The sequence below is a fragment of the Lactuca serriola genome, chromosome 2, assembly GCF_051521515.1.
Source record: "Lactuca serriola cultivar US96UC23 chromosome 2, Lser_US96UC23_V15, whole genome shotgun sequence".
NCBI lineage: Eukaryota > Viridiplantae > Streptophyta > Magnoliopsida > Asterales > Asteraceae > Lactuca > Lactuca serriola.
In genome coordinates, this window is record NC_136409.1 from 111075162 (window position 1) to 111090212 (window position 15051).

Consider the following 15051-nt stretch of genomic DNA (forward strand, 5'->3'; position numbering starts at 1 on the left):
TGTGAGTCACGACTTTAAAGGCATGCTAAAACCAATACCACAATCATTAAGTGAACCATTCACAGTAGAAATGGCCAACGGAAAAACCGAAGGCACTAAGGAGATATATTTAAACTGCACCCTAACTTTAAATGATAATCTCTTTCAAATCAACCTCATGCCAGTCTCGATTAAGAGTTTCGATGTCATCATTGGCATGGATTGGCTGAGTTCACATCGTGCGGACATTTTATGTTACGATAAGGCCGTTCGCCTTAATCTGCCAACCGGCGAAACCTTCCTTGTCTTGGGCGACAAACCTAGTACCACTCTTAGTATCATCTCCAGTATCCAAGCTCAGAAGTACCTACGCAAGGAGTGTCACGCGTTCCCGGAGCTACCCCAGTAGCCAAAGCACCCTATCGATTAGCCCCGGCAGAGATGCAGGAGCTATCCAGCCAACTGAATGAACTACTTGGAAAAGGATTCATCAGACCGAGCTTCTCGCCATGGGGAGCACCCGTGTTGTTCGTGAAAAAGAAAGATGGATCGTTCAGGATGTGCATCGACTACCGAGAACTCAACAAACTTACCATCAAGAACCGATACCCCCTACCCCGAATCGACGACTTATTCGATCAGCTCCAAGGAGCCAACTATTTCTCCAAGATCGATCTAAGGTCGGGATATCACCAGCTGCGAGTCCTAGAGAGTGATGTTCCCAAGACAGCCTTCCGAAAGAGATACGGACATTATGAGTTCGTAGTGATGCCGTTCGGACTAACCAATGCCCCGGCCGTATTCATGGATCTAATGAATCGGGTATGTCATCCATTCTTGGATAGATTTGTGATAGTATTCATAGACGATATACTCATTTATTCAAAGAATAAAGAGGAACATAGTCAACACCTGAGACAAGTCTTAGAGACGTTACGAACTGAGAGACTTTATGCAAAATTCTCAAAATGTGAATTTTGGATTAGAAAGGTGGACTTCCTCGGTCACGTGGTCAGCAAGGAAGGAATCCACGTGGACCTCTCAAAGATCAAGGCTATCGAAAACTGGTCTGCACCAATCACACCAACCGAAATTCGCCAATTTCTAGGTCTTGCTGGTTATTATCGAAGGTTCATCCAGAATTTCTCCAGCATCGCAAAGCCTCTTACCGCTTTAACCCAGAAAGGTGTGACCTACAACTGGGGAGAAAAGCAAGATGCTGTGTTTCAGACTTTGAAACAAGCCCTCTGCAGTGCACCTATCCTTTCTCTTCCGGAAGGGACCGAAGATTTTGTGGTGTATTGCGACGCTTCGAAGCAAGGGTTAGGCTGTGTGCTAATGCAGAGAGGAAAGGTTATTGCATATGCCTCACGACAACTGAAAATGCATGAGGTGAATTACACCACTCATGACTTAGAACTTGGAGCAGTGGTCTTCGCTCTTAAAATCTGGAGGCACTACCTTTACGGTACCAAGTGCACTATCTTTACAGACCACAAGAGCCTCCAACACATCTTCGACCAGAAGGAGTTAAACATGAGACAACGACGTTGGGTCGAATTGCTCAACGACTACGAATGTGAGATTCGTTATCATCTGGGAAAGGCAAACGTCGTAGCCGATGCCCTTAGTCGAAGGGAGTACTCTGGCCGAAGAGTGAAGTCATTAGCCATGTCGATCCATCCACACCTGTCAGCGCAAGTCAAGGAAGCTCAAATATAGGCCTTGAAACCCGAAAACATGACAAGTGAGGCCCTTAGGGGAATGGACAAGAACTTAGAAATCAAGAGTGACGGAGCACGCTACCTCATGAACCGGATCTGGACACCCAAGTTTGGTGGGTTCAGAGAGGTAGTTATGAGCGAGGCACACAGGACCCCATACTCCGTACACCCAGGGTCAGACAAGATGTATCTAGATCTCAAACAACTCTACTGGTGGCTAAACATGAAAGCGGAGATTGCTACTTATGTGAGCAAGTGTTTAACCTGTGCCAAAATAAAAATAGAACACCAGAAACCCTTAGGTCTACTCCAACAACCTGAAATACCTGAGTGGAAATGGGAGCAGATTTCCATGGACTTCATAACCAAACTGCCCAAAACTCTGAGTGGCCAAGATACTATTTGGGTAATCGTCGACAGATTAACCAAGTCATCCCATTTCTTACCGATCAAGGAAACTGATAGGATGGAAAAACTATCAAGAACCTACATCCGGGAGATCGTACGACTTCATGGAGTACCGATGTCCATCATCTCAGATAGAGACAACAGATTCACTTCCAGATTCTGGAAATCATTGCAAAAATCCATGGGAACAAGGTTGGACATGAGTACAGCATACCACCCACAAACTGACGGACAGAGTGAGAGGACGATCCAAACCTTAGAAGACATGTTGCGAGCATGTGTAATCGAGTTTGGTAAGGCATGGGATGTTCACTTACCTTTGGTCGAGTTGTCTTATAACAATAGTTACCATACTAGTATCAACACCGCTCCATTCGAAGCCCTTTACGGCCGTAAGTGCAGATCACCTCTGTGCCGGACGGAAGTGGGCGACACGCAATTGGAAAAAGGTCTAGTCCCTAATAGCACCCTCACAGGTCCGGAGATCATCAGGGAAACGACTGAAAAGATCGTGCAAATACGAGAACGACTGAAGTCCTCAAGGGATAGGAAAAAGAGCTATGCCGACAAGAGACGTAAACCCTTGGAATTCCAGATTGGCGACCGTGTACTACTGAAGGTCTCACCCTGGAAGGGCATGATTGGCACAGACGACTTTCACACCTAAATTTCAAGGGTATCAACAAGCTTGTGCTTGGTGATCATGTGCGAGGGCTTCCTCTTTTGAAGTTCATTAAGGATCATTTATGTGCAACATGCAAAATGAGGAAGCAAAGTAGGAAATGCCATCCAACTCGAGTAAAAACGAAAATGACTGAACCTTTAGAACTTCTATACATAGACCTTTGTGGACCTTCTACAATCGAAAGTGTCGGTGTTAGTAAGTGTATTCTTGTTATGATTGATGATTTTTCATGTTTCACTTGGGTGTTCTTTCTTAAACAGAAATCTGAGGCAACTCAGACACTCAAGAGTTTTATAAAGAAAGTTGAGCTTCAGTTGCGAAAGCTGGTTCAAAATATTCGTAGCGATAATGGGCTGGAATTTAAAAATCAAGAATGCAAAGAAGTTCTAGTTGATAAATGAGTTACACACAATTTTTCGGCTCCTTATACCCCACAACAGAATGGTGTAGTTGAAAGACGAAACCGTTCTTTGTACGAAGCTGCTTGAACAATGCTTACCTTCGCTTCGCTACCTCCGTATTTCTGGGTTGATGCCATTGGAACTGCATGCTTTACCCAAAATAGATCCTTTTTGAACAAGCGATTTTCTCTTACTCCATATGAAATTAGTAACAATCCCAAACCTAACATTAAGTTTTTCCATGTTTTTGGTTCCAGGTGTTTCATCTTCAATTCCAAGGAAAACCAGAACAAATTTGATGTCAAAGCTAATGAAGGTATATTTTTGGGGTATTCGCTGAATTCCAAGGCATTTAGTGTTCTCAACAAATGCTCAAAGAAGATAGAGGAGAGCTACTATGTCACTTTTGATGATAACTATTTGAAAAAGATTCAACAACACAAAAGTCTATCGGAGGAAATCTTTCCAAAGCCAAGTCTAGTAATGGTTCCTATCTCAACTTTACATGATGATTTTATGCTTGTCTTTGATGAACCAGAAAAAGCCATTTCTTCTGAATACAAAGTATCAGACAATAAAGAGGATGAATTCCAGAAAATCATCGATGATGTTGTGAAAGATATAGATAACGAACCTCCTAGCTCAAACGAACCTCCAAGTTCGAACGAAACAACAAAAGAACACACAACATTGCAGGGGGAGGGTTTGTGTTCGTCTTCTACACCTAAAGTGCCTTTTGAGGGGGAGTATTCATCTCCAAGCATTACCCATGAACATCCAGCTGAAAGGGAGCACTCTAAACCTGAGGGCGAAGAGTCATCATCATTCGAGAGGGAGAATAAATAAGTGAATGATGATTCGGATGTACCATCTAACTTCGAAGAAGTGAATGCTAAACTGGATCCTTCTTATGATCTAAAGTATCCTCCACTAACAAAATGAACCAAAGATCACCTAAAAGCTAAAGTCATAGGTGAATCTTATGCAGATGTCCTCATACAATCTCAGATAAAAGCGAAGCAAAATGCATTATTCTCTTAGGTGGAATTTTGTATGCTCAACTCATTCGTTTCTAAGGTTGAACCTAAAACCGTCAACACGGCTCTCGATCATTCTTATTTGGTGCAATCGATGCAAGATAAACTCAATGAGTTTGAAAGAAACAAGCTATGGAGATTAATACCAACTCCACCAGATGCATCAGTTGTTGGTTTAAAATGGGTGTGTAACGCTCTAAAAATTTCAATCCATTTCAAACTTTTCAAAAACAACCCAGTTTCATTAAGTTATTACAAAAAGGTTTTCAATACAATTATTATCAGAGTTTTCCCAAAACCACATCATAAAACACAACCATGAGGAGCGGTATGATCATGCCTTTGCCTTGCCACGGTCTCCTGAAGAACCTGAAAAACATTAAACCACAACTGTAAGCCCGGAAGCTTAGTGAGATACCCCCAAAATACCAACCACATATACCATACACGCACAACTTGCCATATCATAACAGAACACAGAACAGCCATGCATTTCGGGTCTACTGTGTGACTGGTCCGCCGCACCGGCTTTCAGTCCACCTGGTCCACCCTCCGAGTCTAGCCATATACATCGAGTCTACAGTGTGATTGGTCCGCCCGCACCAAGCCTTCAATCCACCCGGTCCACTCTCTGAGTCTATAGTATGACTGGTCCGCCCGCATTGGGCCTTCAGTCGGCCTGGTCCACTCTCCGAGCCTCAGCACGTCTGGTCTGCCCTCTTGAGGCCTACAGCCTATTCGGACCGCTCGCTGGGCCTTCGGGATAACCGGTCCGCCCTGGGTATGTTGGCCTACAACACAAAGCAGGACCCGCCTCAACCCATCCCCAGTCCAATCAACCATGTGCACATAAACATTCAATCATATAACAATTCACATCCAATCAAACCGATCTAGCAGATCACATAGCATAACATAATTCTAACCAAGATACTGACCTAACCGGTCACTAGCATAAACCATCCTAACTACCAGGATGTAACATAGCAAAGCAATAACATAACAACGATACCCCGATCACAATCCGATAAAGGGCCGACCTTGGTATCGTAGACCCTGTCGATATAGTGAAGATAACTCACCTGCAACTGTTGACTGAAGAGATAAAACCAAGCTGCTCCGACCACTGACACGATCTCCACCACTAGCCAACACCAAAACACTGAACTCAAAAATAATTGCCAATAATTACCAAAATGCCCCTGAAAGTCAACTGGTCAACCCTTGGTCTAAGTCAAAGTCAAAGTCAACCTCCTGACTGACTCTACCCGCCAAGTCAACCCGCTGAATCGTCGAGTCCCCATGCTGAAAACTTCCCAATCTGCGACTCAACTCGCTGAGTCACCTCGAGACTCGCCGAGTTCCCACAACTCTGAGTCCCCTCGCACTCAACTCACCGAGTCCTCCCTTGACTCACCGATTCACGGCTCAACCAGAAGAAGGTTAGGACCTCACGACCAGAATCTCCGAGTCCAAGAACAGACTCGCCGAGTCCAAGGCTATCTTCAACCAACTCGCCGAGTTGTTCTTCCAACTCGTCGAGTTCCTGCCCATCTTCAAGCAACTTGCCGAGTACACCCTTGTGACTCGTCGATTACCCCTAGATCTTAATCCATACAGAAGCTTTCCAGGCCATGCAGATGATCCAAACCATAGATCTACCCTTGTACAACCCATCCATCACGTAAAGTGGCAAACTTTACGTGAATCCAAAGAGATCTAAACATATAACACTCTAGGGTTAGGTTTTGGGACAAGATGGCTTCACCAACCACTCAAGAACATGGACTTTAATGCACTCTACACCTTCTCCATTCTAGATCTGAGGTAGCAACCTCAGATCTAACCTCCAAACTCAAAATATCACAAGCTATGCTTTCCAAAAACTCCAAAATGATGAATCTAGATGAATAACAGCCCAAGCAACGAAATAATACCTCAAAAGAAAGCTCCAACAGAAGAGAAAGTCGAATCCTTGCAAAGCCCCTTGCTCCAAGCCTCTTAACTCTCCATGATCTCTTCCAAAATCTCTTCTCCAAGGTTCAAACACTCTTAAATCACTCACAAAAGTGCATTAGGGTTTTTTGGACTTTAAGAGAGGGTAAAGATGCTGGGGAGAGGGTATAATGTCCTTTATATAGGGTTTATCCCCCGAAATTAGGGTTTTCTCCACACAGCACCAACTTGTCGAGTCCAACCACTGACTCGCCTAGTTGGCCACTTAACACATGACCAGAATCGCGACCCTACTCGCCGAGTCCACCCATGGACTCGCCGAGTTGCCCATTCACATTTTCACTTCGAACCCTGAACTCGCACTCCTGAACTCGGGATGTTACAGGGTGTTTCGCAATAAGGTGGATAAAGAAGGCAATGTTATTAGGAACAAGGTGAGACTCGTGGTTAAGGGATATTGTCAACAAGAGGGTACAGACTACGAAGAAACCTTCGCACCTATTGCAAGGTTGGAATCAGTTCATATATTCCTGGCATATGCAGCTCATAAGAATTTTGAAGTGTTTCAAATGGATGTTAAGTGTGCTTTCCTAAATGGAGAAATGGAAGAGACTGTATACGTAGAGCAACCACCTGGGTTCGTGAATGAAAAGTATCTTGATCACTTCTACATTCTGGATAATGCAGTCTATGGTCTGAAGCAAGCACTGAGAGCCTGGTATGAAACTCTTAGTCGTTTTCTTAAAAAGTCAAAATTCAAACAAGGTTTGGTTGACCCAACCTTCTGTAATAAGAAAGAGGGTGACCACCTAGTGATCGTCCAAATTTATGTTGATGACATCGTATTTGGTTCTACGAATCCTAGCATAACAGCTAAGTTTCACAAGTTGATGGAGACTAAATTTCAGATGAGTTCAATGGGTCCAATTAATTTTTTTCCTTGGGCTGAATATTAGACAGGGATCAAAAGGCATTTTCATAAATCAGGAGGCTTACACCAAAACCTTACTGGCGAAGTTTGGCATGATGGAAGATTCAAGAGTGAAAGTTCTAGTGGCATTCGGAACGAAACTGACTCGATCTCTGGATAAACCAGTTGTTGAGGTGACCTTTTATCGTCAGATGATTGGTTCACTAATGTATCTAATAGCTAGTTGACCAGATATTATGTTTTCCGTTTGTTATTATGCTAGGTTCCAAGCCAATCCTTGTGAACCTCACATGGTGTTTATCAAGAACATATTCAGATACCTAAAACGAACTTCATCTCTTGGAATATGGTATCCAACGAACTCGAGATTTTTCGTGCAAGTGGTTTCGGATGCTGACTTAGGGGGATGCGGTTTAGATAGAAAATGCACAACCGTTGGATGCCAATTTCATGATGGCAAACTAGTTTAGAAGGGAATCCAAGAAACAAATGTGTGTTTCGTTGTCAACAACTGAGGCTGAATACATAGCTGCAGCTTCGTATACATCCCATGTCATTTGGATTCAAAGCCAGCTTTGTGACTATGGCTTAGTTATGAAACGAATCTCACTTTATTGTGACTCTGAAAGAGCAATTCGCATTTGTCACAACCCAGTGCAACACTCCAAGACGAAACATAAAGCACTGAGATATCACTTCATCAAGGATCACGTGGCAGATGGCAACGTTGAGATACAGTTCGTAAGATCTGCTGATCAGTTGGCTGACATTTTCACTAAGGCCCTTCGTGAAACATCTTTTAATAGAATACTTCAAGGGCAAGGAATGATGGAAGCTGAATCAGTATCAAAACCACTTTCGCACTAATAAAGAAGTAACTACGAATTGGTGGGAATGCTCGCAGGTTTTCATAGACAACTGTTCATTCATTATTTTCTTTATTTTATGTGAATCGGTGCGAACGTTCGTAATAGTTTGTAGTCCACTGTTCATTTGTGGTTTGGTTACTTATATCCTTTTGTACTTTTTGTATACTCTTTCTTATCTTTATTTCATTGCTTTTCTGTTTTTATATCTTTTTCAGAAAATCCCAAAAATCCAAACATATTTTATTTTCCTTTCTTTTTATTTTTTTAGAAAATCAACAACAAAAAAAAATATTTTCCTTTGTGTTTGGTTTTATTCCCTTTCCTTTTCACAAAAAATGCGAAAATCAAAATAGATAGTAGCGAAACTCGTGACAACACATATATAGAGTTACTCTGACTCGCTTGATGGGGCAGGTATAAATTTCTTTATCCATGTATTAGCTAAGTGTCCTAGAAGCATGTTGTTGTATGTTGTCTAAAGCCTCACTCGACTCTATGTGAAGCCTTAATGAATCGAATCTACCATTCGTTTCCTCCTAATTAGGCTGCTAAATTCATATTAGTCATGAGCTACCTTACTCTTCTCACAATGAGTTAAGAGTTATCTGCTTAGTCACTCTAACACAGCAGAGGTACATTCAATTTCTCTGGAACCACCTCACAATTTCTCCATCAATCTCATTTTCATCAATGTAACCCTCGAGTCTCTCAACATATACCACTGAGGTTTATGGTTACGAAACATCTGTGTTCATGATCTTAGCTTCGTACAACACGAACTAAGTGAAAACCACAATCCAACACCATAATAAATTGACGGTGAACCACTGAAACTTCTAGCTTTTCACCCATGAATTAACGAAAGCCACTTTTATGGCTTGTACCACAAAATCTCTTTTATTTTTGAGAGATCTTTATGAAGTGTTCTATTACCAAGTCACTTCTTCCCAAAGGATCTAATTTTAATTTTGTTTGAGATTTTAAAGTTTTATCTTGTAACTTCTATAACTACGAACCTATTCGTTCAACTGACTACACTGGTCATACGTGTACTCCATCCGACCTTCGTTCTTATGTCAATTCGTTGTCTAGGTTGGAGAGTTACCAACCCAATGAGCCGAAATAAACAAATACTTTTAGTGTTTCTTATAAGACATCTGATCGTATTTTAACGGGAAACCACACAGACACTTCTTAGTCTCTATTGAGTTCAAAGGAAGAAATCTTTGCCCGAGATTCACAGATTTATGTCTTCACATTGACATCACATACTCTCCCAAATATACTTGATTTATTCCTTTTTCTTTGACACTGTTGCACGAAGATCATTGTGATCTTCAAAAAGTCTTGTTTGTGGTTCATTATAACTTCTTTCAGGTTCACAGTTTAACCTATGTTTTCTAAAAACGAAGGTTCGTCTGAATTGGACAAAGAATACTTAACTGCGAAAGATAGATGATGATGAGGCAAATTCTGATGATAAGAATTGAAAAGGGCGCGTGCAGAATTTGAAATGGCCAGCTGTTTTTCCGCCGCATGACTCACACATCTAACATCTACAATTGTCAAGTTGCACTTTTTCAGGTGACGGTTCAGTACTCGATGCATTCTCTCTCCAGATTTCTCTCACAAATTGAATACTATATAAAGGTTTTGACGGTTCCTCTCTCATTATCACTTTCTAAATATTCTCCAAAGATATCCGACACCCAAAAAGCTCTCTACTGTTCTCCGTCTTCTTCAAACCTTCAACAATGGCGACTTCATCAGCAGTTCAAGATAAAAGTGTTCACTCTTCTATTCTGGTGGTCAAACCAAATCAGAATCTTCTGATTGACCTAAATCTATGCAAATATGAGCAATATCTTCTCTACATGATCGAGTGTCTCAAATATTCAGCATTGGTTCATCCCTAACCAAAATGGAGGATGTTCCAATGTCTCTTCTTTCAAGGGCATATTTTTCTGCAAGCTACATCAGGGCGGAGAACAAGATTGTCTTTGATATTCACGATCAGAAAACCTCCATCACCAAAACAAGATTTTGTTCCCTTCTAGGGCTTCAACAGTCAGAGGACATGATTAATCCATAAACGATCTCCAATGCAGCTCTTTCTGAGATGTTTTACCAAATGGGTTATAAAGAGAATTTATCCACCCTCTCAAAATTTCGCAAGCCCAACCTTCCTCCCTGATGGAATGCCCTCTTCACCATTCTTTTGAAAAGCTTTTCTGAAAGGATTACGGGGTCTGACTGTGCAAGTAAGTTATTTATGACCCTCCTTTATGGCCTCTATATAGGGATGAATATAGATTTTGAAGCAGTTCTATGGGATCAGGTGATTCAAGGCACCATTTCAACCTCTCATCACACTGAGATCTCTTGCGCGAGGTTCTGGTCCCTGATTATTCGCAGGGTCAGTGACAAACATAACATCCCAACAATGCAAGATGCCCTCGTTTTCTCTATTTCTACCTTTCATACAACATGGCTTATTGTCGTTGATGCCTCAAAGTTCTCATTCATTGGATCTATTCCGGAAGTCGTGTTTCGGGATGTTCCTGCATCAAGCCTTCTTCTACAAGGGTTTCTCCAACTTACAACTTCTGGGTTTAGGCCTCTCACACCAGAAATCCAAGCAACCTTGATGCTGCTTATAAACTGAAAAAGGGAGGTAAGGGATTGAAGAAAGCAGTGACGAAGGCTACTACAATAGAAGATCCATCTGGTGCTACAAAGCCCTCGCCTAACAAGCAAAAAGCACCAGTAGCCACTTCGTCTTCTGCTCCAAAATAAAGGAAACAACCATCTCGTAAATGAAAAACTCCTACACCATCAGTAAGCGAAGAGTCAGATTATGAGACTGATTCAGATGTTCGAATGGAAGCAAATCAGCCTGTTTGTAATGATGAAGAAACTGTGAACCCAGACCCTCTAGTTCGCAATGAAGAAGTTACTCCTAACCTAGAGGTAAATCCATCTATCAATGACTCTATTCCTTCTCCTCCTCCTTCACATAATACAACCTTAACCCCAATCACTATTGATCCATGTTCCCCTCCTGTTACATCATCTCAAGCAACAACCGTTCCCCATATCAACACCTATCTTAACAGATTCCACTACCACACCCATTAGTTCAACGATTCATGAGGTTACGGTCAACATATCTGATATGGGGGCTACAACTTCAATTTTCACTACCCATGTTTCTTCAACCTTCTCTCCTATTCGTAATGATGATCCTGATATGATTTTTGGAGATAATGGTGATGATGAATACCTAGGCGGATTCACATATAGTCCATTTTAGATCAGGACTGATAGTGAAGATGAAGCCTCAGTTTCCAAGAGTCAACTTAAAGCCATCCATGAGAAGCTTGATCAAATGTTGCTCGCCTCCAAGGCTTCTTCCTCTGATGCATATTCAAAAGCAACAGGTGAATCTTTATTTGAGCGAATAACAAAGGAGCATGAAGAGAAAGCTAAAAACATGAATGCAACAATGTTCGAATCTGCTGAAGTATGCAAATCCACAACCGAAAAAGTCGATAAACTAATTGCTGAAACAACTGCTTTCATGGAGAATTACATAACAACTTACAACAATAACACCGCCTCTGCAAATGAAGCTCTTCATAACTTGGGGGAAATGTTCAAAACTGAGAAGCTAAACCTATAGTAGATTCGTTCCAAACATCCCTCACTTAGCAAATAACGAAGCTTCATGATGATTTGGCGATGGAAAATAAAGTCATCGATGCTCTGGCCAAAAAGACAGAGAACGTCAAAGTCTTGGATCAAAAGCTTCAATAGTCTGAGAAATAGGTCACGGATTTGCTATTTGAGAGGGCAGTAGTGCGTAGCTACATTACAGATGTTACTGGTCTGTTCTCAGATATCATTGAGACTAGGGACTCAATGATATCCATTACAGTTCACAAACACCTTGCTGAGAGGTTGAACTCCGTCTTCGCCATGTTGTATCGTTTATAGGGTGTTTCTCCTCAGTCTTCTGATCCAAAACAAAGGGGAGAAGGTGCATCTAAGGAAGAACATCCAAAAGTCCTTTCCAAGCCTATGGTAAAGAAAGAATCTAAGGGAAAGGAAAAACTGATCGACAACGAGCTTATTATTGATCATGATGAAGACGAAGAGCCTGATGAAGCCGAACTTAAAAGGCAAAAGGCTCGTGATGCTGAACTGAACGAAGCCCACTGAATTGTCAAAGAGGCTGAGCAAAAGGAAAGGCCAGAAAAGGAAGCTCAGGCCACTCTCAAGAGCAGAATGTTATTATTTCCGAAGTTGACCTTGAAGAAGATTCAACACCATGTTGTGGACATCCCCAATCAATATTGGTTAGATCCTGTTGTGTCTTTTGATCGTCAAAATTCTCAGGATTTACAACTTGATCTTCCAATTACTCCCAAAGCATTCAGTTTTCGGGCCTTTGTGAAGGTTGCTAATGCTCCTCTCATTAACAATAGTGTCGAAAAATTGTTGTTCTCATTTTACTTGAAGCACATGAAGCCCCAGTACGAAACTTGGAGCGCACACAAGATAGTGGTTGTGAAGGTCACTGGGCCAATCGAGACTGAAAGCTTCCCTAATGCAACGTTTAAAGTAGTAAGAGGATCATATTGTCAAGCATACGAATTCTCCCTCGTAGACTTGCCCTACGTGAACCCCAATGAATGGATCATTCTTTACAACATGTTGCTGAGACAAAAAGAGAAGTACGAGCCTATGATGTCCCATATCCAACTTATGATCAAGTCGTATATTCAAGAGGTTGGTTCGATGGAAGTGGATATAGCCACTGTTTCGAAGAAGAAGCCAACCGCTGTTCCCAAGGAAGCTCTGAAAGACTTTGAAAAATTGATGCCAGGAAAAATATACAAGGAATGAATTGTTCATTAGTGTGTCAAATCAGAGAACGATCAGAAGCTGACTATCGAAGACGGACCTATTTTATTCCTAACAAATTGTCAAAGAGGCTGAGCAAAACGAATTGCCGAAGACGAGCCTATTTTATTCCTAATAGTTCTTATCGAAGAGCAAGAGCAACTGATTTGCTCTGAGGAATTGTTCATTAGCGTAATAATTAGTTATTAGCAATTACCATTTTTAAATCTAATATTGTTCAACCAATATCGTTTCTATTTTATAATATCGAATCATCATAAGTGTTAGCATTTTTGAATATATGATTGCTCAAACAACCACCATCATCACCTCAACAATCCAACAACCACCCTTATTTCTCCAATCCACCCATCGTTTACCCACCTCAAATACCACCCTTTAATCTCCACAAAGAACCACAACCAAGACCATAACCTTTCTCCATCTCCAGCCCGTTAAACCTACAGAAAAAACAAAAAGAAAAGTAAAAGGAGGGGCAGTGAAACCAACGGGGAGGAAGCCTGGGGTAGGTTTAATATATCATTTTTCATTTTTTTTAATAATAAAATCAAATTAAAATTTAAAATATGGTCTCTATAGTGTTGGTCATTTTGTATCATTAGTGTGTATTTAAGTGTAATGGATTGACTTGTTGACCAAAATCAATGTTGATACATATTAAACAAATAAGGAAGGTGTGGAGTGTACACTTGTTTATGTTTATTCTAGATTCAAAGTAGAATGTCATTTAGGGGTGAAGCCCCTGAACGAACGGGAGTCCAAGGGCAGCACCCCTGGGAGCGTAGTCCAAGGGGTGGCAGCCTCTGACGGGGTCCAAGGGCAGAGCCCCTGTTGCTATATAAAAAATGCCTAAGAAATCTGAATTTTCTGTAAGTGAACCCCGTTTTTGACTTCATTTTAATGATCTAGTTTTATTGACAGTTTATGATTGTTATAAACTGGTTTTGACAATTAGAGTAGTTTTTGGATAACGAAAACTGCCTTGACAATTTTCATACAAATGAAGTACTTAATCATTTTGGTCATCATTTTTCCTAGTACAACAACATTTATGAAAATCATAACTTCATATTCTCTGTTCTTGAAACTCTTCTGAGTCTTATCCAATTAAATATTGGGAGTACCACCCAAATACTTTAATATAAAAGTGTACACACGATTCTTAAAATTTCCAAGCCTTTTATTACCCAAATTTCATAACAAAGGTTAAAGTATTATGTGATCATGGAAAGTGGTGATTCTGTGAAGTAAATGACAAGTAAGTTTGACAAACTGAACAAGTTTGATGGGAAAGATTTTCATAGATGGCAGAAGAAAATTAAGTTTATCCTTATCACTCTAAAAGTGGTGTATGTTCTACGTACACCCATGCCGGTCTCACCAGAATCTGTTGAAGATGAACCTTTGGAGGCAACAAGAAGGAGATCAAAGTGGGAAAATGATGACTGCATATGTCGTGGTCATATTCTTAATGGTATGACAGAAACTCTTTTTGATATATATCAAAATTTTGAATCTATAAAAGAACTATGGGATTCTCTTGAACCCAAGTACATGGCTGAATATGCTTCTAGCAATAATTTTGTTGTCAATAACTTTATGGGTTACAAGATGGTTGACTCCAAACCTGTTATGGAACAGTTCCATGAAATGTTAAGGATTTTGGGACAGTTCGCTCAACACAATCTGAAAATGGGTGAAGCCATTTTTGTGGCTGTCATTATTGACAAACTACGCCTTCCTGGAAGGATTTTAAGCAAAATATGAAATATAACAAAGAGGAGTTGACTTTGACTCAACATAGAAGCCACTTACAGATTGAAGAGTCCTTAAGGACATAGGAACTTCATAACAATCCCAAAGGCAAGAACCAAGTTGTTTCCACTTCTATGAACATTGTGGATGGAGAAGGATCAAAGAATCAAAAGAAGTCTAATGGAAAAAAGGAAGTTCAAAGGAAAGTATGACAAGTCTTCCAACAAGAAGGTTAAAGTGGTGTGTTGGAATTGTAACAAACTGAGTCACTTCAAGAAAGATTGTCGTTTTCATTAAGTGAACAAGGATGGTGTTGGAACAAGTGGATCCAAGGATCCAAAAAAGCAACAAGGTCAGATCTCTGTTTTCATGTAGAATTC

At 40.9% G+C, this 15051-nt stretch overlaps 1 protein-coding gene across 1 annotated transcript; it reads left to right on the forward strand.

The window, feature by feature from the left end:
• Positions 1–14167: 14167 nt before the first annotated feature.
• LOC145089470 (uncharacterized) lies at positions 14168–14683 on the forward strand. Its single transcript, XM_079027905.1, has one exon. It carries the CDS (start codon positions 14168–14170, stop codon positions 14681–14683), a length of 516 nt encoding a protein of 171 aa, XP_078884031.1.
• Positions 14684–15051: the final 368 nt, after the last annotated feature.

Coding starts and splice junctions, on each gene's coding strand:
- LOC145089470 (XM_079027905.1), top strand. CDS start 14,168: ATGACAAGTAAGTTTGACAAACTGAACAAGTTTGATGGGAAAGATTTT.